The sequence below is a fragment of the Platichthys flesus genome, chromosome 12 (genome assembly GCF_949316205.1).
Source record: "Platichthys flesus chromosome 12, fPlaFle2.1, whole genome shotgun sequence".
In the NCBI taxonomy this organism is placed as follows: Eukaryota; Metazoa; Chordata; class Actinopteri; order Pleuronectiformes; family Pleuronectidae; genus Platichthys; species Platichthys flesus.
The window spans coordinates 5,614,723-5,628,582 of record NC_084956.1 but is presented as its reverse complement, the minus strand read 5'-3'; the positions used below and the strand labels follow the sequence as shown (position 1 = coordinate 5,628,582).

Sequence of the window (13,860 nt, the reverse complement as noted above, 5' to 3'; positions counted from 1 at the left end):
GTATGGTGCAATTCAGTGGTTTGTCATTGTTTAAGTTCATACTACTATTAAAGACCAAATGCACAACATCCAAACTCCATTTCATGTGTCAAGTCCCAAATGCCCTTGTGCCCCTCGATGGTTACCAGTGTGTTTAACCAGTGACACTGTTGTGTGCCAACGTGCCCCAGCTGTTTTCTGTGGTCTACCAGCAAAGATGCTGTTTCTGCGTCAACTGTCACGTCTGACACGAGACTGCTGTTGCATGACAGGTGCCACAGAGGCATATTACATTTAGGAGGAAACAACATTAAGGTCACGGATAAGAAGTTGGTTAGTTCACAACGAATGGAAGTCAATGCAAAGTCCTAATAAGGATATCTGCACAAACCCAGTGCCTGAGTTGTGGTCTTCAAACAGATCAACAGTTTAAAACCCCAAAGTTGTCCAGTTTACAGTGAGTCAATGATCCCATCAGGAAACAGTGAATATTTCATATTTTTACTTGATGAAGAACTTCAGTAATTTTTAATTACCACAGGAAATCTGTCATTTATAGTTTTTCTTTGATGAGAAGATCAAATCATACGAACCCCCTGACCTGGTTCACTCCGAGCTTCTATCTTCTAAGAATCCTCTTTATATGTAAGTTGCTCATGTGAAGAACAGAAAATGATAATCACCTGAAGGCTGGATTCATGAGGGAAGAGATCAATGAGTCACTTTTACCTTTCAAAGTTCAAAACAGGAACAAGGCCCTCGACCCACAGTTGACTTTCAGCATATGCTGGGTTTTAAGTTGAATAAGCAGGATGTCACATGTACAGATTTCACATATGCCATCATGACTCAGCATTCGATAAGAACATGTGACTTCTTTGCATTGACATTTTGCACATTGTTAACTACTGATGAGGCTATTATTAAAGAGGCGGATGATTTAACTGTGCAAACTTGCTGCCGGCTCCACACAGGATCACATGCTGCTGACTCACAGGTCGGAATGGTCAGTTCGAGCTGGTTGTGGAAGCGGTGAAAGTAAAACACCGCCGCCACACACGGGAAAACCCAGAATTAATTTATTCACTCGCTTCATTGTCCCAAATCGGCAGGTGGTTAAACATCGGCAGCGTGGTGTGCTGTTTGAATCCTTCACAACATTACTTCACATGAGAAGGACACACACAGGGCAAAGAGTATCAACTGCCCTCATTACAGGCCCTTTATGTGACCTACACATCAAACTACAGCCTGTCTGACTGACACTGTGAATGTCCTTATGAACTCGGAACACGTCTAAACCAGTTGGATAGATTAAATAGTTCTAAGTTTCCCTTTAACACATGAAGAACATCCCCTGACAAGCCCTCTGACTCATCTGCTTTTATTTGTAACTGTGGCTCAAGATTCTTATTTTTTAATCGATGTAACTAAGTACATTTACCGTTTTATTCATACCACACATAATAGGAGAAAACCCATGTGTAGATGTATACATCTCAACTCACTAACACTACCTGTCTACTTGCATCTTTAATGTTAACCTCCCTTGGCTCACTTTAAAGAGGCCCTCCCTCCGTCATGTTGATGTTATTTGTCCGTTTGTTATCTAGAAAGGAAAGCTGAGGTTACGGGCGAGATCTTTGGAAACTGGTTGAAACGCAAGTTGAGAAAGAAATACACTAAAAAAGTGACATCAGCGTGTTTCCTGAGTAGCAGTGATGTGCTTTACTCAGAAATTCGCAGTGACCTTGTGACTCAGTTAGTGAGAATGGGTCGCATGTCTGTGCTTGAATCTAGAATGGGATGGTCTTCACTCGTCCTCCTCTATCTTCCTCTATCCTCCTCAAGTCCTCTTCTCTTCATGTAGTTTAAGAAGCAAAGATGGCCGAAAGAGTGTGTGACCTCTATGAACAGCATCTCATGTTGAGAGCACTTTCTCCTCCTTTGATACCAAAAAAAACCAACACATGGGACAATTGGAGTTCATGGTTTTCTACTGGTAACCCAGGTACTTAACATTCACGTACAGGCCTCAGAATACGTAACCTCCCGACTCATCCGTGTCTCGTGTTCTGACGCTGTGGCCAGTCCCTCGGAGTGACTTCTGAACCCAGCTCGTTCCGCCAGGGCCCCAAAAGCCTTGGGGCCGCGTCCCGATATGAGGTGGCAGAACAGCGGGGAGAACCCTGAAGAGAACTATTGAGGGGAACATCTCAATGTTCTCCGAGCTCTTCTTCTCAGTGGAAAGCACCTCGGAGGCGGATCGAAACCAACCCCCACTGACAGTCACTTGACACAGCTCTGTGTGGGGGGGTGAGGGCTGACTCCAACTTCACATTGTTCAGTCAACAGGTTTGTCTTTACTCGGGGGGGGTCAAAGGTGTAGTTGACCTGGAGGGAGGAGAGTGGGTTAAGGCTGTGGAGCACCAGAAGCCAATGTTCTACAAGTCAAGCCTGAACCCTAGTGGTAATCATGTAGAAGTACACCAACAGAGCACATTGACAAGCAGTCTGCTGCTGCTTGTTTCCATGTTCTGAGGCTGCCCCCTGCTGGCTGCTGGTTTCCTCTGCTGCTCTTGCTTGGTTTGTGCAGCATGTGATTAACTTAAGTTGTTCATAAAAGAAAATCTTTATTATCCTTCATTTGATGTACAACCAGCAATCAGTGCACGGCAAACATAAACCAATAGATACAATGTAAATAAAACACAATATAAAAACCCTATAGACTAAGCAGCAGGGGAAAATTAGCTTTTAATAAATGAATTGATAAGCCGAGCAACAGAAAATTACCTGTCAACTATTTAGATATTCTAGAAACATTTCATTCTTCTTTTAAAGCAACAATTCCCAAAGTTTGCTGCATCCATTTTCTCAAAGGTGCTGATTTGACACTTTTCTCAGTCACAGTAGGATTTTAAACTCTTGGTTTGACACAACAACAACTTCAGGCTGAAAGTAATACACAGATATATTCAACATTGTCCATCATTTTTAACAAAATGTTAAAGATTTTTGCAGAAAATACTGATTAATCAAAAGCTAAAATTGTATTTAGTTCACATTAGCTTAGAGGAGGCAAATATTCCATTATTCTTAATGTTGGAGTTATTTCGATTTTCCTCCTCTCCATGTTTCTTGTTTTATTTCTTTCCCTTCTCTCTCTCCATCTACTGCCCTCCTCCCCCATTCACAGTATTTCTCACCCTCCTGTCATTCTCTCTCTCCCTCCCTCTTCGTCACCCCCTGCTCTCTCTCTTTCTCTCCCTCCACTCCTCTCAGAGAGAAACCAGAGCTGTCAGGACATGCTGAGCAAAGTTCAACCCTCAGCAGGCTTGTCCCTGGGTGTGTCTCCCTGGGTGTGCGCTGACTCATAAAACATGACTCACATCTGTGGATCTTTGTGTTGTTTGTGAACTTTGTGAGTGTGGTGACGATCCCCTTGTGTATTGGAACGCACAATTCAACTTTATCAGAATTCTTGTTGGGTCTTGAACTCATTAAAACTCACATCACCTGATTGACTTGACTTTTCAGAGGATATGTTTACTCTTTGGTTATGTTCACATTTACGATCATCGTCCTGTTGATTTATGAAACTTTTGATGCATGTGATCACACAGAGCTCCTGTGTGTGTCTCTAAATTCAAATCATAACAGAACCGCCATGTTGTCGCCTTCGATCTCGAGCTCTTCCTGCTTCTTGTTTTTCTTTTCCCCATAGCCTTCCTCTAGACTGCAGCCCTTCTCTCTTTGAGCTCTACCAAACGTTTGCATCTTGCATTGAAGTCCTCACTTGACCGGAAAACACACGCCTCCACCCTGAGGATCATTGTTGTGACATTTATTTATCATTCTTAACCCACTGTGCTTTTGTAAAAGTGGTTTCCACACAACCTGTTCTCTTATTTACCAGGCTACTTGCCATTCTTTACTGTTTACAACCATGCACCTATTGTTTTAGAACATTCTTATATATGCCAAAGCAACACTTTTGATATCTGATAGATTTTTTGCTTCTTTATTTAGCCTCATTATGGTTTTCTTCACTGACATGTCCATTTCTTCCCTGCTCCTATTGACACACAACTCCACCTCGATTTATAAGGCAACTGTCAACTCTCACTCGTCTTTTTTGTTCACTGACTAAATTGACACAGTCCTATAAACATTTAAGTGTCCTTCTTTTAAATGTTGTACCCATGAGAATCTTAATTGTTTTATCCCTCTGTAGAGAAAAGATAAGATTTGCACACATAAACATTCACACATCCCCTTTTTCTTCTTCTCCTCAATCATAGACATGCACAGTGTCAGCATCTAATCAAATAATAATAACCAAGTAAACTCTTTAAAATACTGTAATTCTTTATTGAATACAAATGTACAGACTACCAAAAATAATCAGTTCATACTACAGCAGAAAATAGCTGGGAGATTTTTAGAAGGGGATGAAAGTGACAGTTTTTACCCAAACACGCACTAATGAGGATTTTTTTTGTTTTTTAAAGTCGGAGCTGGAAACAGATTCACTCCTGTGGATTAAAGTTTGTTTGAGACACACAGAGAGAGTTTCTTCAAGTGTAGACCTGCTTGAATCCGCCCTTCCTCTTATGCTTTTCGTAGAACAGTCACAGATCTTACCGCTCATCCAATGAAACAATATGATTTGGTCGTGTTCAGGCAGAATACTGGTCTGAGCAAAAATGTAACTGTGAACAAGTGAGAGGCAGTAAAACCAGACTGACCAGTTTGATAATACATTCGACACAGCAGAAGAAGAAGCCTGAGGATTTTATACCTCTGTCTCCTTGTCTCAGCAAACCAGACGATGGCATCAAAACATGAAAACCTTTAGTGTTTTTTTTCCAAGTGACTCAATATAAAAATATTTTGGTCTCTTTCTCTAAATGCACCCACTTTGAAGTGAAGACATGGAAAACCCAGGATGAGAGTTTATATTGTTCCCTTTAAATCTTTGACGAGGACGTACATTTGGACCGTTAGAGGAAATAAGTAAAAAAGTAAAATCGTGCTCAGGTAAACAGATTAATACTCAAGTTCAAATGAAACTCAATCTAAAATTTGCTTCCAGCTAAAAATGACAGAAACAACTGTAGCCAAGTCAGAAAATTCACACGTCTCCTCTTCACTAGCATATCAAGCATCACACCTCCGCGCCGACACATGAAGAAGAATAATAATAGTGTTCAAAACAGGGACGAAGACAGCACAGCAAGCTCCACAGTGATACCCCCTTTGGTAATAAGTCAGTAAGAACTCAAAAGTAAAACTAGAATTATAGAAAAATGCATTGAAAAGGTGCAAACGAGTTAAAACTACATATAATAGCATATGTATAGATAACATTCAGCTGCTGAGCCTCTGCCTCCTTACGCACAGCAAAGACACACTGAAGAACAGACTCTCCATTTAGCGCACAAAAACAAAAGATGATTTAACGATTTCTTTAGTATTCTGAGCAGAAGTTTTAGCCTCGATTGCTCTTTTACCAAAGCTGTTATGAGCGCTAAGATAAATCAGGAGAAAAACAAAGCTTTACACTTGAAGAGGTCCCCTCAGGTTAAGTGCACTTTGGTGATCTTGCATTGACGATGACAGGTAAAAAGTGAGCAATATGTTGTCAAATGCACAATGTGTGTAAAAAAAAAAATAGCATGGTTAAAAAAACATTAATGAAGCTGACTTAATCTAGAGGTCAGTACATTAAAGCGGTTGATCCATCCAATCACAGTCCACTTCCGCTAAGAATCACGCCCCCTGACTTCTGACTTCCCTCTCGGATGGTAGAAGAGGTTTTTCTCCACCACTGAACTGGTTTTAACTGCAGCATCGTGGAGTTATGATGGAATTGTACACGTTTAATGGCCGGGACAACATCCGGCTCAGAGTGTTAGGCGGACGTGGCTGCGACTGGGACGGTGTGCAGGAAATGTCTCTAAGTGGAGGAGTAGAGGTATTTCCTCTTGGCGATGCCGCTCAGCTCGTCCTCATAGCGCGGCAGGCAGCAGAAGAGGATGGCACAGCCCAGGCAGAGGATGGTGGCGCCCCAGCCGAAGCCGTAGGCCCAGGTGTAGTAGTAGTTGCCCTCGAAGATCTCCTCGTTGAACTTGACGGGGTAGATGATGAGAGCGATGATCTGGAGGATCACTGCAGGGAGACACGGATGGAAAAAGGTCAGTGGCAAATAGCAATGGTCGTTGCAAATGGCAAACACACTTTCTTTATTAGCTTTGGTTGCAGCACCTGATTTAAATTGAAAGGTTTTCACTTTCTTTTAATTCTCTGCCCATGAAGAGGAATTGAAAACTACAACCTTCACTCTGGAGCACACATCAGCCTTTAAACTTAATGATAATCGGACATTTATTGAGATAATTATCGATATCAACCGACAATATGTTTTATTCTTGGGTTTAAACATTTCATCCCACGTAAACACAATATATCTGTGATATAAGGATGTTGGGTTGATTTCTATGATCCACAGATCAAACACACAGGCATTATCTCTAATAACTGGTGAGTGGAAAGAACCACAGACAGATCCTGCCACTGTGGTTAGGATCTGTTTTATTTATTAATATTCATCTCTCAGGTTTCTGATTGATACACGCGTCAATTAATGGAGGCAGAGTGAGGTGAACTCTCTTCAGCACATTGACACAGACACATCACAGCATCTGCGGGTTACGACTGGCTGCTTCACATGCCTGTCTTCCAGTGAAGAGCTGTGTGTTTGAGTGTGTTTGTGTGTGTGTCTATGTGTGTGTGTGTGTGTGTGTGTGTGTGATGAGTCAGATCACCAGACAGAGCCAGCTGTTCCCATGGTAACGTCACACCAAAGCCCTGACGCACTTTCTCCACTTCCTTTCCCTCGCACGTCCTCTATTGGTGTGAGGCGTGCACACATCATCTCTTACTTCCACATTTCTCACACCTATGACACTGTTAACCTCCACATCTGTTCGACCTGGATGACTCTGGTGAAACCCCAACACACACACACACATTACTAAATCACCACAACGGTGTAACCTACTGCCCCTCTTAGTAATATTTATTTTAATTTAATGAAAACCAGTTAATTCTGATACAAACCAACTTTTAAATGTTTTTTAGAAGTCAGTAGAAGTTAATTTTGGTGGGCAGGTTATGCATGAGTTGGGCATGGTAAGGTTTTGGTCAGTGTGTGTGTCTGTGTGTGTGTGTGTGTGTGTGTGTGTGTGTGTGTGTGTTTGTGTGTGTGATTCTCTTACCAACAATAATCAACATTCCTGCTATGGCGGGCAGAAGAGACATGTTGAGCGAGCAGCACAGAGCCACGCAGGAGAGGATGAAGGCCACGATGAGGATGAGGAGGCCGATGATCATCAGGGCCGCCACTGCTTGGGCCCAAGCTGGAGTCCAACACAAACAAACACACAAATTAGTCACATGTGCGAGTGCAGTGTGTAGTTTATATGCATTTAATGTTTTGTTATGTCCTTTAGGCCTCTATGAACATTTCATTCATATTTTGGGCATTTATATCCTGAAACAATAAGGGGATACGTTATATTTGTTTTCACACTACGGTAACATCGCTCTCTTTCCTCCTGAAGTCTCTGAAGTCTCACACACTGAAGCTCGGGTCGCCACGGGCTCATTTCTGCAGCGTGTGTGATATCTCTCTCTCTCTCTCTCTCTCTCTTGCTCTCTTTCTGTCTCTCTCTAACCCAACGACATTTAGACATGGCGGCACATTCCTCAGGCGTGTGAGCCTCGAGCGGATGGCGACAGGGAGGGAGCGGAGCCGCCACACCCTTCTCTGTCACTCCTCCACTTTCTGCTGACTTCTTCTGACCAGGTTTCACAGGACCTCTGTCATCATCAACAAAACATGCAGGTTGAGTTTTCTCAATATCAACCTGATGATAGTTATGAGTAAAAAAACTGGTGCAGATAATCCTAAATGGTGTCTTCTATGTGGCTGAAGCCAAACCCACCATGTGGATTTTCATCCAAGTGTTACACCCAGTTCACCCAGTTCACTGTTACTGGATCAGCCAACGCCCTAAATTATTCACACCTGTATGAGGTTGCAGTGTGTGTGTGTGTAAAACTCGCTTCCTACTTAGCCTGAGGCACTCCTCTTATAAGGCTCATGCTCATTCACACACACAAATACTAGTTCAACAGGTTCAATCCTTTCTCTTACTCATAATAATGGACGCAAACATTTCACTCCAGCGTTCACTTGGACTCTGCAACACTTTCAAGTCCAATTCTGTTAAACAAATTCAGGCCCAACCTGAACTTTAACATGATAAAACCCACTAGTACAGTTTGTAAGTAGCAGCTCTTCAAACACAATGAGTATTAAACATGTGAAAAATAAGTGTACATTTCGGTTTTGATTTGAAATTAATCTGGTCATTAATTAATGTTTTTTTGCTGCATGATTTTATCAATAAGAATTACATGTACACAAAAACAAATCAGTATAATATCATCTCTAGAGTAGATGTTGTTATTAAAGCACAGCAAGACACCCACACACAAAAACCCTGATTGAAATAGACAAACTGCAGCCACCATCCCTGTTTCCTTTATTTATCCCTGTTCCAGATAACACTGTCCAGCAACACAACATCACTCATGATTTCAGCTGCACAGCAAATCTCTGACTCTCCCACATAACATTTATATAACAATCACATAACTGCAGAAATCCGCTCGCAACACACCGACAGCATCAAGAATCTCCTACTAAATGTTCTGTCTGAGCAATTTCTGTTAAAAGAAATAACCCTGTTCTCCCAAAAGGGAACACGATGATAAAAACTAAACTCTGAAAAGACTTCAACTCTTCAACTCCAACTGCGGTTCTGGGAGATATATCTTGCAATGTGGTGGAGGTAAAAAGATTTTAATCTAACAAAGATGTGCACTGCACTGTTTGAGGTCATAAACTAGAAGCGTTTCTATTGCATTCCTGTCAATTTTGTTTGTTCGTAAACAGGATTACACAAAAACCACTGGACCGATTGGCACAAAAAACAGTTTGGATGTGATATGCGACTGGGAAGAAACCATTACATATCAGTGAGAATCCAGATCTGCTGCAGATTCAGGATTTTCTTTTTCTGCATTGCCAAATAGGGCTTTTTCAAACATTTTGTTAATTTCTGAAAATATAATAAAGGTTAATGAAAAAAAATTATGCACTTTCATTGTTCAGTGCAATGAAATCTATGAGCGTGTGTAATTTGGTGCAGATCCACATAGAAATTGGGATCTAGTGAAATTAAATGTTTAATTGCTCTACTTAGTCACATTCTAGTTTGATTTTTTAGCATTGTTGCATTGTGTCCTCATGTCTGTGCCTGTTTCCTATATAATCCCTGGGAACGTTCTGTCCTCTGTGTAAATGAAGTGATGTCTGGGTGTGGGTGCTTGTATGTGTCACAGGTGAATACTCAAACTGCCAGTCGCGATCATGCTCACGTCACATCATCCAGTTGTTTCGGCTTCTGTTTCCCTCCTCTGATCAAAACTAAGGAAATCCGGCTGCATTAACACAATCAGTACAATCAGTATTATCACAACCCAAAGGGTTTTTTGGGGTTCCACAAATTCAAACACACACAAATATCAGCACTGGGAAATGTGTCATATCTTCCACGTCTGGGGGGGGGACCTTCTGGTCTCACAACCAAGGCTCATGTTTATCAGAGGTGGATAATGATTTCCTTTGGGCAGCAGGAATAAATTCAGCTTTCCTCAGAAAACAGGTTTTTAAGGCGAAACCCGCACACAGACAAACCACATTCACAATCATGAAGAGACTAATCTCTAAAATTGTATGACACATGGTCAGCCACTCCCACTGAACCGCAAATCGCCAGCCAAACTTCAAACACTTACAAAGTGTGGGAACTTGGAACAAACAAGTAAGAGGAGGATATCAGCTGCATTTATCTCGAGGTCAGATCTAAACTGTCACACACTCAAGACGTTGATATGAAACCTTGAGATCTTTGGAACTTCTTAAGTCGTTTTTAATCAGATTGGACAAGTGATTGTGAAAACTCCCCGAAGTCGTTGCAAAGATGGCTGTCAACTGGTTTCAGTCTCTCAAATATCAGATAAAAAATACAAAAAAATAAATACAATTTCAGATTTAAAAAAAAGTATTTTGCATTTGATGACCACGTTGAGTTCTAGAAAATGAAGCTGGGCGATTTGGAACAGAAAGACAAATTTGAGAAAGTGGTCAAAGATTTACAAACAATGAAAATACTGGTTCATTGAGTAATTTGATAATGTCCCACTGATATCTGAAATAGTAAAATTTATATAAAAATGCAATTTCTGTTATTTGGCTCATCGGATATCAATCCAATTATTTTTTTTTCAGCCGATATATCATTATTAGAAACTGATTTAATCCTTAGTATTGATATTGTCATCAATCCCAAAATTACACATGGTTTGGAAGTTATATGAATCCAGTGATGAACTACTTTCCACATGTTCTCTCCATGACGCACTCATGAAAAAACATGTTTATTCCCATTGTTCCCATCTGGAGCCTGGACACAGTGGAGTCTGCTTGGTGCCAACACTCACTACGTCCTACATCCGCACACCATCGATTGTGCTGCTCATGTTTGTTTCCTCCTTTTTTGAAAGTTCAGAACATATAAACTTTCACAACTATTCAGGACAGAACGTAGATGCAAGAATTCCCAGGGGAGCTTCAGAGCCAAAAAGTTTCACGGATCCAGCCAATGGCCTTTTGGCAGCTGAGGCCGTCTTTTGTTTCGACTGCTTCAGACCAAAGCAGGAGCAGCTCACACAAAGAAAACATCTTGATCTACGACTTCAAGTGAGACCAGAGAATTCCTGAAAAACAATGTGTCGTCTCACATGCTCACAGGAAGTAGAGCCCTGCCTCCACAACAGTTTACATTGGGAACTGTGTGTTTGGAGTTCACGCTGATAATCTCTAAGAGGACTCTCTGCTGCTGCTGAGGAGAGTGGAGCAAAAGAACCGTTTATTTATCGATTCCAGCTAATTTAATGAAAAACCTAAGTTTCTCAAAGCCCAAGGCGATAGTCTTAGCCCAGACCAACAATCCAAACCTTAAAGATTTTCAAAATCAATGATATGAAACCGAGAGGAGGGAAGAAACTCCTCTCTCCAGATGTTAGGAGACAGTTTAGTAGAAAAACAACTAAAACAATAACATTATTTCCTATTCATCTCAAATTTTTAGGTCTTATCAATAACACGTGTGCTGTAACAGCTACATTTGTACATCTTGATACCGTTTGTAAAGGTTTTCTATATTAAAAACAACTATGGCTGCACTCTTACATTATATGGACACATAAGGAACTTTTGCACACAGGGCTGCACCAACTATTTTCATTATCCACCGATGTGACAACAGTTTTCTCAATGAATCCTTTAGATTCATTGAACCAACTCTCGTGCATCAGAACCTAGAAACCTCAAATATGATATTTTTGATAGAAAACATGCTCTTAGACTATCAATCTATTATCAATATACCCTACACCGCGAGTTGTTAACAGCCATGAATCTCAAAATCGATAATCTTTGCCACTATCGGGAATTTTAGGCGATCAGAGCTTTGATTGAGGACTCTCCAGAAGCACTGACAACCTGAAATCATCAGGTAAAAAGAACGACTGGTCTCGTTGACGTGTTCTGCAGATCATAAACTGGATTGAGGTGATACTAGCTCTGCGACTTCCACAGCGTCTGATAAGAGGAATAACAGAGGCGTCTTTGTTTGGTGACTCTGGCTGTGGAACAACTCAAACACAAGCTGAGAGGGAGAGATAATGAAAACAGACGTTTCAGTTCAGGGCGAGAGAACCTTTATTTTTAATGCTCCTTTCTGTTTAGTCGTTTTATTTGAATTTCTCCTTATTGCTGTATCAGCACCACGGCCAGTGTTGACGTGTTGATATCTGCAATCTGAAAGGTTTGTACTCAATTCCTATAATAAAGTTTAAAATGAAAGTTAAAGACCTTTTTCAGCATTTTAAACACAAGGGTTACTTATATATATACACACATGCATATATATATATACACTTATGGATACAGCTCTGTTTATGTGTCATTTCATATCAAGATGGCTGCTGTGAAAATAATCTATTGTTCAACGAAAGCTCAGTTTGTTGTTTGGACGACACAACAGTTATAAATAGTCTTATCTGTGTTACCATGTCAGACATGCAGCCATCTTAAACTCTGCTTCTCACCCTCTCTCTGTCGGGTGTCGATCACAAACTATTTCAAATATTCTATTAGTCTGCCTGAGGTGTTCGGCTAAATGCTCCTCTAAAAATAAAAAAAACGAGTTTCTCTAGTGGTGTTTTTACAATAATCCGTTGACTGTCACCTCCAACATGGCGGTTGTGTTTTCACCCCCGTCTGATTGTTTGGAGGGTTTGAACTGAGCGGGTTTCCACGACGCTTGGATGAAGGATGTGATTTGAGTCGGGAAAGTACCCGTTCAACTTTGGAATTTCACTTCACTTTCTTTGACGTTGTGAAATAGGGTGAAAATAGTTTGACTGTTTGCTGGGTATTAATGGATCTTGATGAAAATAATCTGGTGTATTTGAGGAACTGATATCTATGAAAGAACAAACCTCTCCATTATGCAAAAAACTGTTTCTTAAAATCAATGTTGTTGATTTTTGGCTGGTGTCAAACTTTAAAATAAATAACAAACTCTCCCCTTTCTGTGTTTTAATTTCATTTCTTTGAATAAGCCTACAAACATCATTCCCCACAGTAAAGGATAATAATGAGGGAGTAACTCATTATTATTATTATTATTAATCAGTTGTGGGAAGTTGTTCCTTGTTGTAAACATGATGTTGTGAACCTGTAAAGCCAATAGACACACTGTAGGGTCCCAAACATTCCAAAGTGGATTCACAAAGACTTGGAATGTGTGTGTTTGTCTCGTCCTACCTCGTAAATCAAGATACTTCTTTTGTCACATTTCGCAACCTTGCTGTAAGTAGTACAGTTCATAAATCTGTTATTATCGAGGAACCATTAACAATGATCATAACTCTGTTTGACTTTTTCCTGTGAAGCCCAGTCCTTTCCTACAGTGAAGGATCCTCGGCTCTATGGGGAAGAGGAAACTGTCTGACTAAGTTGTGGGGAAGCTGTTTCTTGTGGGAACCAGTGAGCTGAAGCAGAATCCCAGTCACGTAGGCTGCCTCTTCTCTGAGTGAATCCAGCCTTATGCAGACAGCGAAGACCAAAGTTCAGTTTGTGGACAGAGGTCGAATCCCTCCAGTTTTACAGAGCGAGCATGTTGAATTTAACATCCCAGTGAGACCTGCACTGGTTCAGCTGGTTTGATCAGCTCCATTAAAACATGCACCCCTCTCAGTTGTCATGCTACTCTCTCTCTGTGTGTGTTTTGTTGTGTTGTGTTGTGTATCCCACGGTGCAACCCGACACTTACAGTACTCCATGAGCGACACGCACTTCCAGTGGTCGTTCCTGCCCCGGCACTGCTCCCACATGCTGGCGTAGTGGGACTTGGCGTCCTCGTCCTCCACCCATCCGTAGGTGGCGGCGATGGCGATGATGTCGAAAATAATGGCGAAGAGCAGCAGCAGGGGGACGATCCACCTGCACCGGGGGTAGGCGATCCCGCAGCGGAACATGGTGTCGGTAGACTGGCGGCGCGTGGAGACCGGAGACGAGAGGAGGAAGGTGGTCACCGTCGAGTGAGCTGCTGCGTCCGAGGTGCTGCGAGTCTGGTGCGTCTCTGCGCGGGTGGAGTCAGTGTGTGTTGTGTGTGT

General features: G+C 41.5%; 1 protein-coding gene across 1 annotated transcript; it reads right to left on the bottom strand.

Moving 5' to 3' along the window:
• Positions 1-4,332: 4,332 nt before the first annotated feature.
• On the bottom strand, positions 4,333-13,860 carry perp (p53 apoptosis effector related to pmp22). Its single transcript, XM_062400812.1, has 3 exons — positions 13,518-13,860; positions 7,263-7,403; positions 4,333-6,153 (listed from the first exon to the last, which is right to left on the bottom strand). Exons 1-3 carry the CDS (start codon positions 13,720-13,722, stop codon positions 5,942-5,944), a joined length of 558 nt encoding a protein of 185 aa, XP_062256796.1. The 5' UTR covers positions 13,723-13,860; the 3' UTR covers positions 4,333-5,941.